The sequence below is a fragment of the Trachemys scripta genome, chromosome 23 (assembly GCF_013100865.1).
Source record: "Trachemys scripta elegans isolate TJP31775 chromosome 23, CAS_Tse_1.0, whole genome shotgun sequence".
NCBI classification, from domain to species: domain Eukaryota; kingdom Metazoa; phylum Chordata; order Testudines; family Emydidae; genus Trachemys; species Trachemys scripta.
The window spans coordinates 13,848,943-13,868,875 of NC_048320.1; the positions used below are offsets into that span (position 1 = coordinate 13,848,943).

At 40.8% G+C, this 19,933-nt stretch overlaps 2 protein-coding genes across 9 annotated transcripts in view; both read right to left on the reverse strand.

The window, feature by feature from the left end:
• SMARCE1 (SWI/SNF related, matrix associated, actin dependent regulator of chromatin, subfamily e, member 1) overlaps nucleotides 1-517 on the reverse strand; it is a 27,831-nt gene extending 27,314 nt beyond the window's left edge. For 2 of the 3 annotated variants that reach the window (XM_034755784.1, XM_034755781.1), the window contains exon 1: nucleotides 213-359. The gene's annotated coding sequence lies outside the window, so the exon portion shown is untranslated. Of the gene's footprint in view, nucleotides 1-212; nucleotides 360-379 lie in introns of those variants that run through there. The other variant, XM_034755782.1, reaches the window with a different exon arrangement.
• An 8,309-nt stretch (nucleotides 518-8,826) lies between these two features.
• Nucleotides 8,827-18,553, reverse strand: KRT222 (keratin 222). 6 transcript variants are annotated; one of them, XM_034756140.1, is made up of 7 exons: nucleotides 18,383-18,461; nucleotides 17,192-17,346; nucleotides 16,265-16,393; nucleotides 14,814-15,034; nucleotides 13,280-13,356; nucleotides 12,244-12,352; nucleotides 8,827-9,164 (listed from the first exon to the last, which is right to left on the reverse strand). In XM_034756140.1, exons 2-7 carry the CDS (start codon nucleotides 17,264-17,266, stop codon nucleotides 8,951-8,953), a joined length of 825 nt encoding a protein of 274 aa, XP_034612031.1. In that variant the 5' UTR covers nucleotides 17,267-17,346; nucleotides 18,383-18,461; the 3' UTR covers nucleotides 8,827-8,950. The 6 variants fall into 6 exon arrangements, with proteins under 6 accessions (XP_034612031.1, XP_034612033.1, XP_034612029.1 ...); XM_034756142.1 differs by lacking the exon at nucleotides 18,383-18,461 and adding an exon at nucleotides 17,506-17,755; XM_034756138.1 differs by lacking the exon at nucleotides 17,192-17,346 and having other exon boundaries at nucleotides 18,383-18,553.
• Between the last annotated feature and the right edge of the window lie 1,380 nt (nucleotides 18,554-19,933).

Here is a 19,933-nt window from a genome sequence, read left to right on the forward strand (position 1 = left end):
GGGGGGGGGTAGCTCCCCTCTCCCCCGGCCATGGGCGTGTACGCGGGGGTGGGGATCGGCTCCGTCTCCCCCTCCCCCTTCGGAGGCTCAGGCTCCGCCGAGAGGCCGCGTGGCTCTGCGATTCCCGGGGCCGAAGCCCGAGCCCCAGCACCTGCCGGGGCGGCCCCACTCCCGCGCACCGCCCAGCCTCTCGCCGCCCCTCGGAGACTCACCCGCTCCAGCACCGGCCGCGGCCCCTTTGTTCCCAACCCACACCGAGCGACTGGGGGTCCGGGCAGCAGCGGGAAGCCGCCTGCCCTTCCGCCTCAGCACTTTCCACACGGCGTCCCAGCGGCCCCGCTCCCTTGCTCCCTCCCCAGGTTTATTCCGAGCCAGACACCTTCGTACGTCACCCGGGGATTTTTATCGTCTACAATAAGGGCAGGGGCCGGACGGTTATTCTATGGCGAATCTGAAGAGCCGAGCGGGTAAAGAAAGCCCAGCGAGGAGCCGCTTCGCCGGGCCGGCACGCATGCCACGTGACGTGACGTGCGGCACCCGCAAAGCGAACGGAGCGACGCAAGGCGAGCCTAGTGACGTATCAGGCGGAGGTCAGAGACCACGTGATGCGCGGCAGTTGGCTGGGCGGGGAGGTGGTGTTCGGAGCGTTGGTCTCTCCCGGCTTGTACGTTCGTCTCGTGCCTCAGGGACAGCTCGAGGGAGGGGGAGGAGCTGGGTTTGGCGCCTTTTTTTCCCCTCGCGGCTGTTAGCCTCGCGCCTCCCGCCTGGCAGCCGTCGCTCGAGGAGAAGGCCGCGAATGGGCTTGGGCGCCTTTTCCCGCCTGCGAGCGCTGCCCCGGGGGGTCCCCTTTCCTAGGGTCCTGTCAGCTCCCCCTTTGCGCCTCAGGGCCTAGCGCGTGCAGGCGCTACAGCTCTGCCAGACCGGCCTCGAGCCCTGCATTCCCACACATGGCTGTGATGCTGATAGGCGGTGTCCCTGTGCCCCACACAGGGGTAGTGCTATGAGGCGCTACATCGGATGGGACTAGCATATGGTTATTTTATAACCCAAGGCGTGCCCCACTCAGCTGTGACTCTAAAAGGAGGCAGTGCTGGACATGGTTACTATTAATTACTTGCATGAACTGCTACAGTGTCTGAAGCTAGGTAGGGGGCTTGGTGCTGGCAGAAATAGGACCCAGCGTTTTCTCCTGGGCCTTCACCCTTTGTCTAAAGCAGATGTTGGTCACTGAAGAAATGTCACTTTTGCAAACAAATAGAAGGGCAAGGGCCCTGGCCTCACTGGTTCACAATCTGTGGCTACAATCAAGACTTGCTGAAGGACAAGGGATAAATCCATGACTTGCATTGGGCTACTAAAAGACAAAAGGAACCAACATCCATATTTTATGATCAGCTGCATGCGCTTTTTAAACCAGCATTTTTACAGCATCAGAACATTTATGAGAAAAAAATCTTTTTAAATGTGAAAATACCATTTTACCCAAGTTTTGCCTGCTGTTGGTAAAGAAGTTCATGGAGAAAAGTGCAGGTGGCAGTTAGTGTTAGAGGTGGGACTAACATCCATGAATCCTGGCTTTCAGTCTTGGGCTCACACCATTACACCACACTTTTCTCTCCAATCTAGCAATAACATGATTTTGAGGATATGAAAAAGCTAAAATACTGAGAAAGATGCCTTAGATATGGTCATGTGAGTCTAGGTTTTTGAAATGTTTCTCATTGGCATTTGTGTACTCTGGTCCCAATTGTGTTATATTTACGTGGTTGAGCACTTAACTCACGAGAGCAGTCCCACTGGAATTAATGGGACTACGGTTGTGAATAAATGTAGAACAATGCAAGTAAAAATTGCATAATTGGGCTTTCTGGTGCTAATCTGTAAGGCTGTTTTTGCTAATGGGCTCATTTCTACCACGCTTACTCCTACTGAATAATACTGGATACTGCAAGCATTTCCCCCTAGTCTTGAGAGGCCTACAAGCTAAGTAATGCACAATTTAAAATGAGAAAAGTTGGCAGAATCGGGCATAATGGCCATGGGCAGCAGCTATCATAGGCTGGAGGAGGCTGTGCCTCCCCAAACAGCCAGGTGTGGCCCTGCCCACACTCTCCCCCCTCCTCCCCCGCAGGCTCCATCCTGCTTCCCACTCTGCAGCTCCTCCGTGCCATGGCTCAGGCTGGGGCCATGCCACCTGTCCTGGCGTTCCAGGCCTGGCGGGGCTGTGGCTCCAGCCTTGCCGCTTGTCCTCCCAGTGCTCCAGGACTGCATCCGCGCCCCAGTTCTCCTGCCCTGTGCTGCCCTGGAGCTGTCATGGGATCAGAGGGAAGGTCCTCTCATGGATTGGTAACTGTTTAAAAGATAGGAAACAAAGGGTAGGAATAAATGTGCTGTTTTCAGAATGGAGAGAAGTAAATAGTGGTGTCCCCCAGGGGTCCTATTCAACACATTCATAAATGATTTGGAAAAAGGTGTAAACAGGTGGCAAAATTTGCAGATGATACAAAACTACTCAAGATAGTTAAGTCCCAGGCAGACTGCGAAGAGCTACAAAAGGATCTCACAAAACTGGGTGACTGGGCAACAAAATGGCAGATAAACAACAAGGAGTCCGTTGGCACTTTAAAGACTAACAGAGGTGCCACCGGATTCCTTGTTGTTTTTGTGGGTACAGACTAACACAGCCACCCCCTGATACTTGATATAAAGGCAGATGAAATTCAATGTTGATAAATGCAAAGTAATACACAATGAAAAACATAATCCCAACTATACGTATACAGTGATGGGGTCTAAATTAGCTGTTACCACTCAAGAAAGAGATCTTGGAGTCATTGTGCATAGTTTTCTGAAAACATCCACTCAATGTGCAGCGGCAGTCAAAAAAGGAAACAGAATGTTGGGAATCATTAAGAAAGGGATAGATAAAAAGACAGAAAATATTATATTGCCTCTATATAAATCCATGGTACACCCACATCTTGAATATAGCATGCAGGTGTGGTCGCCCCATCTCAAAAAAGATATATTGAAATTGGAAAAGGTTCAGAATAGGACAACAAAAATGATAAGGGGTATGAAATGGCTGCCATATGAGGAGAGATTAATAAGATTAGGACTTTTCAGCTTTGAAAAGAGATGACTGAGGGGGAATATCATAAGGGTCTATAAAATGGCTGGTGTGGAGAAAGTAAATAAGGAAGTGTTGTTTACTCCGCATAAAATAAGAATTAGGGGTCACCAAATTAAATTAATAGGTAGCAGATTTAAAACAAACAAAAGGAAGTATTTTTTCACATAACACACAGTCAACCTGTGGAACTCTTTGCCAGAGGATGTTGTGAAGGGCAAGACTGTAACGGGGTTCAAAAAAGAACTAATAACTTCATGGAGGATAGGTCCATCAATGGCTATTAGCCAGGATGGACAGGGTTGGTGTCCCTATCCTCTGTTTGCAAGAAGCTGGGAATGGGCGACAGGGGATGAATCACTTGATTATTACCTGTTCTGTTCATTCCCTCTGGGGCACCTGGCATTGGCCACTGTCGGAAGACAGGATACTGGGCTAGATGGACCTTTGGTCTGTCCCAGTATGGCCGTTCTTATGTTCACCTACCGTCCCAGTGCTCCGGGGTTTGGGGGGCTAGCCTGGGGCAGAGGCCAGTGGCTGCAATTGCGGGGCTCTGGGCTCCGGCGGCGGGGACGGGACACGGAAGGGGTGAGGCCTCGGGCAGAAGGGGTGGAGCTGGGGGCTATCCTCCTCCAGCTGGTGGTTCTCGTGCTGCCTATGGTAATGTCACGTCCTCTCCCCAGTTAGAGATAGTCATTGAAAAAAAAAATATGGGGAGAGGCAAGGAAGTAAGGAGTTGGGCTGATGGTTGGACATTCGAAGAAAAAGGTCAAGGAGTGAGGACAGCATAAGAGAAAAAAATGAGAGAAGACAAAAGAGCAGAAAATACAGTAGAGTGGAAAACTCCAAAGGATGAAGACACAGTGTAGGGACTGAAGGAGATAAGCAAGAATAGGTATTGGAGGACTTAGAGTGAGGAGAAAAAATTAGTGGAGCTTTCAAGGGACAGGGAAGAAAGCAGTCACTGGGTCGTGGATAAATAAATACCGTTTTCTTCCCACATGCCCTTTATTGTAATTTAGGTCCTGTGTTTTTCCTTCTGAAAATAGGTTAACTCTGCAGCTCCTGGAAGAGGGAATGTACTTCATATATTCTTTTACCAGAAAATATCTACTTCCACAATGATGAAGGGACAGCCTGTTCCCCAAGATCCTGCATCTAGAGATGGGAGGCTGCCACTGGTCTCCATCAGAAGATCTCAGTTGTTAAAGAACCTGAGAGGTCTTAATTGAGAATGCAGGCAGGAACGAGAGGAAAAATGAAATATAACAGGAACTGCTGTTAAGTCTGTCAATGAGGTATAATGGGTATTTGAAATGTTTACTCCATCTCTTAAAGAAAGAAATAGCTTGTTGGGTCACCTGTCAGTTCTGGTGACTCGAAGACTGAATAGAGATTTGATTGGCCCTGAAGATGCTTTATGTGATTAAATTGGGTATCAAAACTTGAAAACAAGGAACAATGAAAATGACTAGAACAATACAGGCCACTTCACCTTGAACGGTTCCTTGATATATGTGTTCACTGCTTATGCTAAACAAGGTGTTGCACCTTGTATTTAACTGTGACACTCTAAGGGCTTGTCTACACTGGCACTTTAAAGCGCTGCAACTTTCTCGCTTAGGGGTGTGAAAAAACACCCCCCCGAGTGCTGCAAGTTTCAGTGCTGTAAAGTGCCAGTGTAGAAAGTGCACCAGCGCTGGGAGCTATTCCCATCGGCAGCCCAGCCCCGTTTGTTCCCCTGCGGGACGGGGGGGCTGGGGCCTGCTGCCCCCACTCCGGGGCCGCCGCGGGATAGCACCAGCTGGGCAGCAGCCCAGACGCGACTGGCCAGGGGCTGGGCGCAGCATGCGCGCTGCTGGGTCCCCGCAGCAGGCCCCGGCTCGGGGAGTTCGGGGGCGCCAGAGCTGCAGCCGCGGAGCGCCATGGCCGCTTCCTCCCCCGCGGCAGTGGGAGCTGCAGCAGCGGCTGCTCCCAAGTCCCGCTGGCCGGGGGTGAGAACAGCCGCCGCCTGGCCCCGCGGGCCGCTCCCCTCCTCGCCCTACCACCCAACTGAGTCCTGCCTGCAAGGGACCAGGCCGGACTGTTACTCACCCCGGCCCCGCGTTTCCCCTGAGTCTCCCGGGCCTCCCTCCAGCGCTTGCGGAGGAAGGGTTTGGTTTTTTTTTGCCCCCCCCCGCCGTGCCCCCCCTCCCGCGCCACCCCTCCTCTCCCCCCGCGTCCCGATATTTGTCTTGGGTGATCTGGTCACCCTACCCCTCATGGAGGTGGTTTTTTTAGAGTGCTGGAAGCTATTCCCAGCGCTATTCTGCAACTACACAAGCCACATTAAAGCACTGCCGCGGCAGCACTTTAATGTTGCCAGTGAAGACATGCCCTGAATATGTTTCACAGACCTGAAGAAGGGTTCTGCATAAGCCAGAAAGCTTGCCTGTCTCACCAACAGAAGTTGGTCCAATAAAAGTTTATATGGGTAGTGAGAACAGTCGTAGTTGCATTAGATAGGATAAAAAATACAGAGAATATCATGTTTCATGGCATATGCCAAATGATGGATGGTTAAAATGAAATTTTCCTTATGGGTAAGGTTATTCCATATTTACCCAATTGCAGGGATTCTAGCACCTTCTTATGATGCATCTGGTACAGACCATTGTCAGATACAAGATTCTGGATGATTGCTCTGATCTGGTATGGCAATTCCTATGTTCCTGTGCAAACTTTTCTTGTGAGTATCCATGTGCCTAAATAGTTTTTTACTGTCATATATGTCAGTCTAGACTTCTGATAATTACTTATTTGCTGTTTGTCTATTCTATTTGTCTGTGTTGTCTTTTAGATTGTAAACTCTTCAGTTTTCTATTCTGTATTTGTACAGTGGCTGGCACAGTGGGGCTCCAGTCCTGGTCAGGGTCATTGGCATACCCAAATACTAACAGTCAATAATAAATAAATGATGATATGCCAGGCAATATACTCATCCCCCGCCCCCCATGTGATATGAGAAAATTCATAGGAAACCTGGGATCATAATATTTGTAGAGAAGATCTATAGCAAGCATGGGTTGTAATGCTAGAGTACCTGTAGTCCACTGCATTCATTTTAGGGTGTGTGTATGCACGCGCGCCCCTCCCCACCTGCACACACCTTTCAATATAAGTGCATGTCAAAATCACATAATATGCAGTTTCAGGTTCAATTTTATTATTCTTTATAGCAGTGGTATCATTTACTTTGGTAAATTCATATCCCTGTTCAAAGTGCCTTAAAGCAGTTTTAACTTACTTTAAATTCAAGTATTGTAAAAGATATATACTATAAACACAGAAAAGCTGCATAGTGGAATTACTAGAACAGGCTATTACATTCAGGATGCCAAGTACTCAAGTATTAACACCACCAGATCAATATTTGACTGTCAAGGTTAATGTTAATTAGTTGGCTTAGTACAGTAGATATAGAACAATGGCCTACAGTATAAATGCATTGTTTTTACATTAATACAATTTAGAAGCGGTTAACTAAATACTGGATGAAATTTGCAGTGCCAGTATCTGTTTTGCATGCCATAGGTAATAGGGCAATTGCTGACACCTGAATAAAATTTTGACATGCTAATGTGAAACATCAGAAAACAGAGATACTGAATGCATTTCAGAGATACTGAATGCTTGCAGCTCCCATGAACTTCAATTAGAGTTTGGAAGGTCAACATCTTAGATCTTCTTCATAAGTAAACAGTCAGTCTTACCTAAACATATATGTTGTTTAAACCTAGTTTCACAGTCTATTAAAGAAAATGTTTGTATTTCTGTTTTCTTGTGGAAAGAAAGCTATCTAATGTAGCTGAGGTTTGCCCATGCTGCTTTGAATTAGCATTGGAAGATACCATAAAAGGTATAATAAAATCTGTGACTTAAATTGTAGTCCTTATTTGGTTAATTTAATTAAATATACAGTAAATAAGCCCAGGCATAATAATGATGTGCCATATACACCTCTACCCCGATATAATGTGACCCGATATAACACGAATTCGGATAAAACGCGGTAAAGCAGCGGGGCTGCGCGCTCCGGCAGATCAAAGCAAGTTCAATATAACGTGTTTCACCTATAACGCGGTAAGATTTTTTGGCTCCCAAGGACAGTGTTATATTGGGGTAGAGGTGTACTGTAAGACAGTAGGATAAATTACTTTTTAAAGAGGATTTTATATAAATTACTTTAATTAAACACTTATTGTAACAACTGGAAATGTATGGAAATAACTATTTTCAGAATTGTGGGATGGCTAAATTTTTAACAGCTTCAAGGAACTATTTTCTTATTGCTCAGATGATAATACAGATGTATTAGTCAGGAGGGAGAAGCAGTTCTAGAATTTTTCATTTTATATTTATATAATGCCAATACAGTAGAACCTCAGAGTGACAAACACCTCAGGAGTGGAGGTTCTTCATAACTGTGAAATGTTTGTAACTTGGAACAAAACATTATGGCTGTTCTTTCAAAAACTTACAACTGAACATTGACTTAATACAGCTTTGAAAGTTTACTTGCAGAAGAAAAATGCTGCTTTTAACCATCTTAATTTAAATGAAATAAGCATAGAAACAGGATCCTTACCTTGTCAAATCTTTTTGTTTAATTATTTTTTATTTTTTCCGTAGTTTATATTCAACTCTGCTGCCTGATTGTGTACTTTCAGTTCCAAATGAGGTGTGTAGTTGACTGGTCAGTTTGTAACTTTGAGGTTCTACTCTGTATCCATAGAGCCAGTGGATCTTTCTAGTAACACATTGGGGCTGATCCTACAAGACTTCTGAGTGTGGAACTTCCATTAAAGTCATGAAATCTCATGCATGGAGGGCCTGTGGGACTAGGCTTAATATTTTGTATTTCACATCGGGTGAAATCCTGGCCCCAGTGAAATCAGTTGCAAATCTCCTATTGACTACAAATCTCCTATTGACTACAGAGCAGTCTGGATTTCACCCTCTGTATTTCACTAGAACTCAGAGAGGTAGTTAATGGGAAACCTATAAATGTAGTATTCTCAATGGCCTATATCATACCCTCAGTTTTAAAATAGAACCCTGAATTGATTTTAATGGAGAATTCTCCTTAAAAATCAATAGCATGATATCGCTCAATATTATTTCCTTGTAAAACTGGTCTTAAGGAATATGTGCATGGATGCACAGGAGAAAACAGACTGTTTTGGATGGGTTACTTTCTCAAATAAATTTAAAAAATATTAGACATTTCCTTGTAAAGGAAAATTTATTTATAATTATTTGTAATAGTTTACATACTTTAAGAGTTTGTATGCATTTACCTTTTGTCAGTTAAAATGGTTTTAGATGTATACCATCCAGTATGATACTTTTGTGTTGTAAGTGATACAAGGATACATTATGACTTTTATATTGAAGAACTACAAAAATAAAATGTTCAGTTTTCATTAACTGAAAAGAGAAAACAGATTCTTTGTTAGAAAAGTAATGTAAAGTATAAAGGTATAATTCAATACTTAAATATTTGACGAAATTCTACAAAGCAAAGCGAGGTTTGTGGAAAAAACAAATGAGAAAATTAATAAAGAGTAAAAAATTAATAGGAGTTAGGTTTCTTGAAATATAACACCTTACCCTGCTCTCTTTCATTTAAGAGAATCTGACATTATTAAAGCATATACTTAGTAACATTTCATAGTTGTGACCAGATGAGGGGAAGCCATGTGGTCCATCTAGATCTGTCTTAACGTTATTTATTTCCAAAGCCCATCATAAATGACCCTTGAGTTAGTTTGCTGCAGGTTAAGGTTTGATAGATGGAATACTGCAAGACCTTCTCATTACCAGCCTGACTTCAATGTCAGGTAGGTTATTTTGTTTAGTCTGTAAACATCCGTCATCTGTTGCTGCTAGGTGGAGATCAAAGCGCAAAGAAACAGACTTTTTCCTTAAATGAGGATTGTCCTTAAAGAAAGATCCTTCCCATTCTTTAATAACTTCATCCACTTTTTCTGTCCTGAAACAATAAATGAAATGTAAATGTGATCCTGAAGGCACAGTAATACACATCTTCAAAGTATGCTTTTAAAATGCGATGAAAAATTACGTAATGGGATAGGGAGATAATTTTAGTAAATGCAAAGATTTCAGAGTTCTTTTTTCACAGCTACATTCTCAAGAAATATGGACTAAAGAGTTAGACCTCATTATATATCTACTTATTGTAGAAAAATAGAAATGGATCAAAACCATGAGTCCAAACATCCCCAGGGTATTAGTGGGAAGGTTATTTGAAATCCAACCCCAGATCTGAGTTTTGCAGTTATCTCTGTATCTGTAATGGGCAGAACCAAGTCCCTGGATCTGAATGCATTCAAAACAAGGAGGGTTAGAAATCCAGATGCAGACTTCAGAACTTGAGCCTACTTTTAGCGTAAAGATAGAATTAAGTACATAGTAGCTAAGAACCTGATTCTAAAGCCTTCACTCACATGAGTAAACTTTACTTAAGCAAGTAGTCCCATTTAAGTCCATCAGACAGTTGGCATGAGTATGGATTACTTACATAAATAAGGATTTCAGGATCAGGCCCTAATGATTGCAATGAGTAATTGTAATTGAATATTAGTGACACAGTTGGCCCAGTTTTCATTAAATATTAATGAAAAAAAGAAAGTGCAAAAACAACAACGATGGTGTCCTATATTAGTAAAGCAAGTTAAGGTAAATAATACTTAATAATTGCTTTAATTAACAACACGGAGACTTGGCAAATTTTACCCACGAAAGCTTATGCCCAAATAAATTTGTTAGTCTTTAAGGTGCCACTGGACTGCTTGTTTCTATTTCAATGTTACCTGATATGTCAGGGGGATCTGATGTGGAGGCTGCATCATGGGAATGCTCTCTGTTTTAAGCACAGTTTGATGTTGCCGCTAATCATATCTCTCAAGTTCTTCAGTATTCTTGGAGAACACCCTAGCATATCGTAAGAACAGTTCGGATTGTTTCCTTTTATTGCCTTCTACAGGTGCTTCTGTCAAGTCAGCCCCAGGCTGTACTACTGACTGGATTGCTTCACAGCTCTTGACCTCTGCCCCAGGAGAGGCTTTGAGACGCTAGCTACATTGAACACTGTCCCCGTGGTCTGATTTTTCACTAGCTGTCATTCCTGGCCAGTCCTCGTTTGGTCCAGCTTGCAACACATTTCTGCCAAACAGCAATTCTAAATGGATGTTTGTAGCTTTCAACACTCCTACAGGTTCACTGCAACAGTTCTTTATTCTTAAAGGTATTATTGAATGATGACCTGGCTGCACCCAACTTTATTCTGAACCACCACAGAAAGCCATTCATTTCTGTCACCTTCTGTAGTCATGATAGAGTCACCTCTAAGGCCCCAAAAGTTGCCCCTCGGGATCCACACTTCCTCCTACCCACATCCAACAGAGGTATCTGAATACTGTATGGGGGCAAATTTGTTTTATTAACACCCCAAGGGTTCTTGTGATGCTCTTGGATGAAATCCACTCCCAATACTACAGCATTAGAAATATTGGTCACCTCAACAAAAGCCCATTTAGTGTGCAAAAACCCTGACTTCAGTAGGAGCTGGATTTCTCCCATTATGTGCAGTGGTTGATGATCAATACTTATCAGTTTACCTCCTACATAAACTTTTTTTTCCTTTCAGCACTGTGTGTTCTCCATAAATCAGACTTAATTCAGGTCATGAGTCCAACAGCATTGTGGTTTTCCAGCTGTTGATGTCTCTAGACACATAGTAACAGGTATCTGGCCGGCTCTGCCAATGGCCCATGCTAATAGTTGCTGAGGGTGACCCTACTGCCTCAACAATTTTTAGATTCTCCGGTATGGGTTCTTGTGCTGGGGCAATTCTGACTCCAGTAGCCTTTTCCTCCACTTTGCCTGCAAATGTCATCTGGTCTGCTGTCTCATGTAACCCATGAGACACCTGAGAATAGCTTGCACCCATGCCTCCTCCAGCATTTTAGCCATCTCACTAGCAATTATTTAGTGAAGTGCTGCATCTGGCATAAAGAAGTCACCACGAGTCTGGGCATTAACAGCTGATACTTTTAAGGAAACTCAATTTCTGCTTCCACATTTGTAACTCTATATATAATCTGGTCCATTGCATTATCTAGTATGTTATCTTCCTTCCCCAGCAGTTTATGAAGTTCCCCTATTAAACTGTTTATAAACTATCTTTTCACACAGGATTCTCTCATGGCTTGCCACTGGGCATAGGCCCCTCTCTGCATTGCCTGTTCCAGATTTGGCGCAGCACATTCTGCTTCACTCAAGTCATGTTCTGGACAGGATGGTGCAGGGAAAGCCCTGTTGAACAATCTCCTCAATCCCCACAAATAACTATGCAGGAATTCCACCTTCCTGACGCCTCCTGGCTTATCATTCCTTCTGGTACTTCAAAAGAGCCAATTTCCCCCCTCCCCCCTCCACCTCCCAGCAGTGTATAAATGTTTGTGTTACTTTTTGTAAGATCTATGATTTGCACTAGGAAGGTGCTAGCAAAAGGCTTTGGCATCACCATCCAGAAACACTTCTAAGTACTGTACTTCTTTCTCATCAATCCACTCATTTACAGAGAGCAATAGCTCAAAGTCTGTAAAATACTCACAGATTCCAGTCTCACCTGCATGACCAATAAATTTATTCTCAGGCCAAAGTGCTTTTGCCATCTTGAAGCTACTGCCACCAGTTGTAATACTCGCTTATAGAAATCAAAGGATTTATTGAGACACTGCAGGCAACAACTCCAGTACACACAGGCAGAACTAAGAACTTCCCCTCCCCTTTCTCCTCCCTTGTTCAGATCCAAGAGCATACTATCAAAACAAGGCAACAACTTAGCACTAAAATAATGATACAGCACCACTTATTAGTGGAGGTGCTGTCTACACTGATCTTATAGTTGCATCCTTGCTAACTGGAAATGGTATGCAAGAAGGATGCTACCGGGAATACAGAGTGTAGATCAGAGAGGTTTAATTTAAATGTATGGAACACATATGTATATAATTATTATTTTGCTAAATTTATGTTTGTCTTACTGTATAGTGCCATGAGCTTCAGCACTTTCCTTCACAATGTTTCCATCTAAGATTGCTTGCTTTGTCAATTTTTCCACCTTTTCATCTTCATGCTTCTTTATGGCACCAGCTGTAAAGGAAAATGCAAATATACTAGATATTTCTTCAGAGCCCTCCTAGGGAGCCTTCACTCCTTGTACAACCATCAGGAAAAGATCTCTTTATAATGTTCAAGAGACTAGTAGGAGGCAATCCTGGCTAGTATGCCAGCTTGTGTACCATCTCCTTAAGGGACTGTAGTCTGTCACTTAGCTCAGTTACCAGATACGCCCCCTATCTGGAATATATGTTGTGATCAGCAGTATGTGCTAGCTTTGGGCACACACTACCCCCTTTCAGAAGAAAATATGTGTGTTTCTCTGCATGCCCTCCTAACTCACCCAGCTGAATTCAGCCCTGGCAAACAAAGTTCCAGTGGAGGATGATACACCAGGCCATGTCTCTGGCCATCTTCTCCATTCTGGCCTGAGCAGAATTAGCTCTAAATTGTTTATTTTGGCATTATCTGTGACTAAATTAGGCATTTAATTGTTTTTTAAAGATACTGTGGACTAGAATATGTGACAATAGATCTGAGATAAGAGAAATCAGAAATAGTTCTTTCCTAGTTATGCATTAATCAAATACACAATCAGCTATGCATCTGAAGAAGTGGATTTTTTACCCACGAAAGCTTATGTCCAAATAAATCTGATAGTCTTTAAGGTGCCACCAGACTCCTTGTAGAATCAGCTTTGTTTTTTAATAATTTACTGTAAGAAATCTGATGCACACCATACATCAATATACTTTAATTCAGTAAAGTTTTAACTCCTGGAATTTGGGGTACAAGTTTTACTCTCCTTTGGGTTTATCCGTGGGAAGGAAGCATGCGGTCCATCACAACACTAATAGCTTTTTGTAGCTCCTGTTTAGGAAATTCAGCTGGGCAACATTAAGAACTGAGAAACTATTGTGGTTTTATTTTAGGAATGTTCCCTTATCTTAAAAAACTCACTTGAAGGTGGGATAAAAGCTATCTTGCTGGTGGTAGGTTTTCTGTCATCTTTTCTATCATGTGTAGAAAAATGAAACCTGAAAAAATGAAAATATTACAAAAATGTAATAATGTTATTTTAATAAAAAACTTGAATGATGAGCAACTGAGGGGAAAATATGTAGAAATAATGACAATGGGATTCATATATAGATTTATTGTAGTCACACTTTATTTTGATTGTAGGACTAAAGAATGTTGAAAATTTGTATTTGTTGAAAGGTTTTCAGTAATTTTGAATTATGCCAGAAAGACCTTTTCTTAATATTTTTCTTTTGTTTTATTCATAATGAGCTATGTATATTTTTACATAATTATAAAATAGCAATATATTGAAAAAATGCCAAATAAGTTCCCTCACTTGGGGCTCTAATGTGCAAACGTTTTTGCCTGTGAGGTTCTGGGAGTGAAACCCTCTAGCTTCTTCTGCATGGGGTTGAGGAGGCAAAATTCCCGCCCACCCAAAAGTATTCCTAAGAAATACTTCCACTTGCAAAAATAGTTGAGTTTCATGTCGCCTATTGAGGTTATCCCTATTTAAGGGAGAATGGGACCCTTATTCTTTAACATGTGAACCCTATCAATATTTCAATATTTAATATAATTTATGTTAACAGATACTCAGATGTGCAAAACCCAAATCCTGCCTTTGATTTGCACTATACCTGAGATTTTCCAGATGAAATTTATCTAATTTATCTTCATGGAATTCACATATTCAAAGCATGGGAAGGCTGAAAGGTGCCAATGCTAATGTATGAGCAGTACAGTGTATGTGGGAAAACGAGGAACTGTTTAAACTAGTAGCTTTGGAATTATAATTATTTAACTTTTCTCTCTTTCAAGTTTTCTCTCTTTAAAACTTTAAAGCTAAATCTGTGTTGAATTATTACAGCAATTTTTTTTTACAGGTTTTGATCAATATATTTTACTCAAGTTTGATGGTGGTGTAACTCAATTGAAATCAAAGCGGTGTAACACTGTGGTGAATCAGGTCCATTATGTATAATTAGGTTAAAACTGTATTGAAGCAAACATATGATAATACACGTGAGTTTACACATACACACACACACACTGTACTTCCTTTTTTCTTTTCAGTGAGGGTTGGTGAGTCCTAAATATTTCCTACTGTGGGGGCCAAACTGCCTTTAAATATTGGTTAAATAATGAAGTTTACTTTAAAAACAAACCCATAATTTTTCTAAACAAAAACATGGAAAATCAGAAAAAATAAGCACTGCAGACTTTGTAAGATAAGATATTTTAATGGCATGAAAATTGTTCATGCAATCATTTAACATATTAATTTTAGATTTTAAATATGCCTGTATAGAACTTTGCACAGGTCAAAATGAAATATCCTTTCATGAAGGATTTACTATTATATTTAATGGCGGCATTCATGTGATTGCAACTCTGAAAAGTATTGCAAATAGAAGTTCTAAAAAAGATAATATGAAAGCAAATACACTTTCTCCAGTCTGTAAAATACCTGTTTTCCTCTTCCTCCAGCAAACTGCGATAAGTTGCTATCTCCTGCTCCAACCTCATCTTAGTGTTCAGTAGTATTTCATGCTTTTGAAGCTGTTTCTCAATACCTCTCCTCACTTGCTGTAGCTCCTTCTCTAAACCTTCAATCTCAGCTTTTAAATTCTGCAGTTGCATCTGGTACTGCTGCTCTGAGGCATGCAGACAACTTTCCAAACCTCTTTCCTGGCAAATAAATCCAAAATTAAAGGTCCCAAAAGTAGTTCTAAAAGTTCAGTTCCACATAGTATTTACTAACAATTCAGACAACATATTTTTAAATTTACTTTTCAATTTATTTGCTAAATAATCTTTAGGAACTGTAATATAATCCAGCTTTATAACACCTTTGATAAGAAACTTAAACTGGTGGCTTTTTGCATTTAATTTTCCTGTAAGATCTGTCATCATATAAATTGAATTAGAAGATCACACACAAAAATTGTAGCCTTCTACTATCTGATGAAATCAATCAGTTTTTATGAGTAATTTCACCCAGCTGTCCAGAATGATGTGTTATCTAATAGTCACAGGAATTCACAGTGTTGCAAAGTCATCATCATCAAGTTACAAACCCTGCCTGCAATAGGGAAATTGTTGACAACATCTGTTGTCAGTAGTGAATCTCTCTGAAATAGGGTTAAAAATAGTGTAATTCCTAGGCCTTGTCATCACCAGTGAATTTTAGGAAAAATTCCCATCAGTGCTACCACCACTTTATCTACACCAGTGGGAGTGCTGGTGTACACAAGTCTCTTTTGGTGTGACACTGGAAGCTGCCAGAAACTAATCTACACTAGATCTCCCACCAGAGCAGATGAACTGGTGATAGCAGTGGGAGAAGGATTGTTTTCTAAAGTTCCCTAATGTAGTCAGTCAGAGCAGTAGGATAGATGGACAGAATTGTTTTCAGCAACACTATAGACCTAAAGCTGTGATTCAGCAAAACATTTACCTACATGCTTAACTTAAAGTATATGATTAATTGTTTTGCTGACTCAGAGCCCTAGTTCCAAAGAATTAAACATGATTTGAATGAATCAGTCAGGCAGGATATTTATTAGGAAATTGATATGGGGATACTGTAGAAGAATTCTTGAAATCCGGGGGTACTGATTGGCAGGAGTAAAAAAGTAAACATAATAGCAGTATATGCAGAATTATAGATTCTGAATCAAAATATGTCATATTCTTAAGCATTGATAACTGACTGGGAGATTTTCTGGCAATTAATGACCAAGAAGAAGAGATAAAGGCCCAAGGCAAAGCCACTATGCATTTCTGTTCTTCCTGTGTTTCCATCATCTGTTGGATGTCATTGATGTGCATATTGAACTGCGGAATATTGCGTGTCAGAAGAAGAAATGGGTTATTTTTTTCAGGAAGTTGATAATATCAATTTTTGACCATGCTTACCACAGCCTGGAGAGATTCAATTTCAATTTGCATATGATGCCATTGTCGCCTGGCTTCACTGAGCTCTGCTCTGGCTGCCTTTAAAGCTTCTTCATCTTTGTCCATTCTTTCATTTGTAGCTTCTTCTAGCTACAGAAAATATAAACAAGATAATAGTATTACAAATAAAAAATATTTTAAAAGAATGAACATAAAATAAATTTAGTTTTGAAAAAAATCTTATCTACTCTTAAAACGGGTTTTTTTGTGTGGCAACTGAATATATTCAAGGTTGTAATGAAAAGCTAAACTGTCATTATCAGAATATTGTAAACTCTGAGGAACCTCTTGTATTGCAACCTCTACTGGGAAATACTTTGCTGCATCTTTAGTAACTGCTGCATCTCTACGAAAGAGGCTTAAGAAAACAGAATACTTTTTGTCTCTACTATCTTAACATAAATATTCACAGAAACAGACACAACTTGGACATATTCTGTACAAAATCTCAGTTGATTAACAATATCGGGGCCAGATATTCACTGAAATATTTTATTAATAATTTTGAGACTTGTATTATCTTCGGTGCAGAAAAGTATAGGATAGGGATGGTCAGGCTAACCTATTAGAGAACCTAAACCAGATGTTTAGAACACTCTTCTCCCGCACTTTATAACACTCTTGGATGTAATGCTGACCCAGTATTGGCTTGCCAACTGTATTATGACCAAATCCAGCCCTGTGTAAAATAGGCCTAGCTTCACTGAAGTCAGTGAAGTTGCAATTCTTATTTCAGGTCTTATTCCACTATTAGATATGTTACATAAATTAGATTGAGAAGCAAATTGACAGTAGCTGTAGTTATGGGGTATATTACATGACTTTAAAATGGTCATGTCAGGTCAGTTTCTTCCATGCACTCTAGTAGGAATAATGCTCAGTACTTACGTAGTGTTTATTACGATAATGATAATTAGGGTTCCTTTCACATTTCTGTGTTTTGCCTGCAAGCATTGGTGACATCACAAGCACCTGAAGCAGAACATTTTCCTTCGCGTACTTTACTGCTTTACCATAGGTTCTTGTTATGACATCAGCTCTTACTGAGGAGAAAAATTCTTGAATTCAGGTCTTGGCAGGAGAGTAAAAGAAGAGCTAATATTTTGTCTTTAAAATGTTAATGTGTTTTTAATGTTATCTATCCACCGTTACGGTAACAAAAACCATGTAATTCACACTTTGCGCTGAATTCTGTTCTCTACCTGCCGTTTTGTGTCTTAAGTACTGCAACACATCTGAGGCCAGATTTCTCAGTACGCTTTGGCTGCTTTGTGCTGCCCTGGTGCAAAGAAAATGTAAAGTTGGCTTAATAAGATAGTTAAACTGTGTTTATGGCTGCTTTGCACCTTCAGAGTGGCGCAAAGCAGTCAGAGTGTACTGGGGAATCAGGCCTATGGTGAGTAAATCTCTCAGTATTCAGAATTTCTGCAATATTAAAGTACAACAGGGTGATATAAGACCCAAATTTCAGCGTGGATTTCTTGGCATTTGATGGCTGTAGCCAGATTTGGCACATTATCGTAACATGGTTGTTCTGAAGAGATGAGTTGTGTGTGAATTTATAATAGGGTATTTATAACCTTTAAAAATATGACACAGAGAACAAGTAATATAAACATTGCAGACAAGTATGGCATAGTTTTATGAAAACAATAGAAAATCTGTCCCGAGAAGGTAAAGTTTTCCATAACATATGTGCTCAAAATTGTAAATCCTCTTAATAAATGGCTTCTTTACGTCATCTCTACATGATACTCAAGATGTTTTCCTCCTGAGGGATAACTCTAAATGAGGCTAGAGGGTACCATGTTATTGTATATGTCATCATGTTTTTTTAGTCACAACAATATAACTGTCTTTTATGTACAGACAAACATCCAGATTAATTACAGATCATTCCTTTAGAATGAGTTTCATAACCTAAACATAACATATTTTTTTAGCTTCTAAGTCTAGTCATACTGCAGTAAATTCCAAATCCCTTATCCAGTAATATGCTGCATTGAAAAGGAAATACTGTACCTCAAAGAGGTTGAGGCTGAATTTGGTAGACATAGATTGTCTCCTTATTCTCATTACCTGGGTTCTTGTTGAGAGGACGGTCTCTATCTGATTTCTGGTGATGAGCATTTCATAGTTTGCCCTGATCTCATTGAGGAGCAGGGACAGTTCCATTCTGCTCCCATCCTCCACCTTGACTAACGGAACCTTATTGATAGGATGAGCCAGCTGCTGCAGAGCCTACACTGCCTGCAGTGAAAGAAGAGAGAGGGAGAGAAAATACAGCAGAATTTTAAAGATGCAGAGCTCCTTTTTGTAGGAGCATTGAAAAATCATCTGCTTTTAATCGGTTTTGAAGATCATGTTTAAAAATACAAATATCTCTCAATTCTGCAGTGATTGAAAAGGTAAGACCCAGATAATGTGATGAAATGAACACAAGTAGTATCTTTGTGTGTTTATTACATTGTAAAGCCAGCCCCTTACCCAAGAAACTAGAGTCTGAAAGATATAATATGGATAATAAGGGCAAAATTATAGCTGTCCAGTATGAATTTGAAAGACCAGAGAGGGGGCACAGTACACTTTCCTGGCAATACACTCTTGCATGTGGCAATCATAATTTGGTTGGCTGTACTCCTGGAATGCAAAGGTGGGACGGAAGCCAGCATTAACAACAGTCAGAAAGTCTAGTGTTCTACTGGGTGACTGGGCAACTAAATGGCAGATGAAATTCAATGCTGATAAATGCAAAGTAATGCACATTGGAAAACATAATCCCAAGTAGACATACAAAATTATGTGGCCTAAATTAGCTGTTACTACTCAAGAGAGATTTTTGAGTCATTGTGGATAGTTCTCTGAAACCATCTGCGCAATGTGCAGCGTCTGTCAAAAAAGCTAACAGAATGTTAGGAACCGTTAGAAAAGGGATAGATAATAAGATAGTAAAGATCAGAATGCTGTTATATAAATCCATGGTACACCTACACCATGCAGTTCTGTTTGCCCCATTTTAGAAAAGATATATTAAAGTGTAGAGGCATGTAACAGCCTCCATATGAGGAGAGATTAAAAAGACTGGGACTATTCAGCTTGGAAAAGAGACAACTGGGGAGGCTATCATAGAGGTCTATAAAATCATGAATAGTATATAGAAAGTGAATAAAGAAGTCACAGAGCCTCGAACTGGCAGGTGCTGGAGCTGGACAATGGGAAGAATCACTTGATAATTGCCCTGTTCTGTTCATTTCCTTGGAAACATCTGGCATTACCCACTATCAAAAGACAAGATACTGGGGTAGATGAACCATTGGTCTGACCCAATATGACTGTTGTTATGTTAGAAATTTTAAATACCTACATAGATTTACAGTGTACAGTAGTACAATTAGGACAGCTAACTTATGCTTTTGGTGATAATATCTATTTGATATTTTCCAGTTAATTTTTGGTGTGAATATTTAGATAAAACTAATACTATACATCTTCATTTATCTAGTTATTTCTGCTTAATTAGATAACATTGATATATAATTTGCTGAAATCTACTTGTGAAAAAAAGTTCTTTTAGAAACACTGCAGTGTAATTTAGTCCAAAAAATGTTTCTATCAAAATCTAAATCTGTA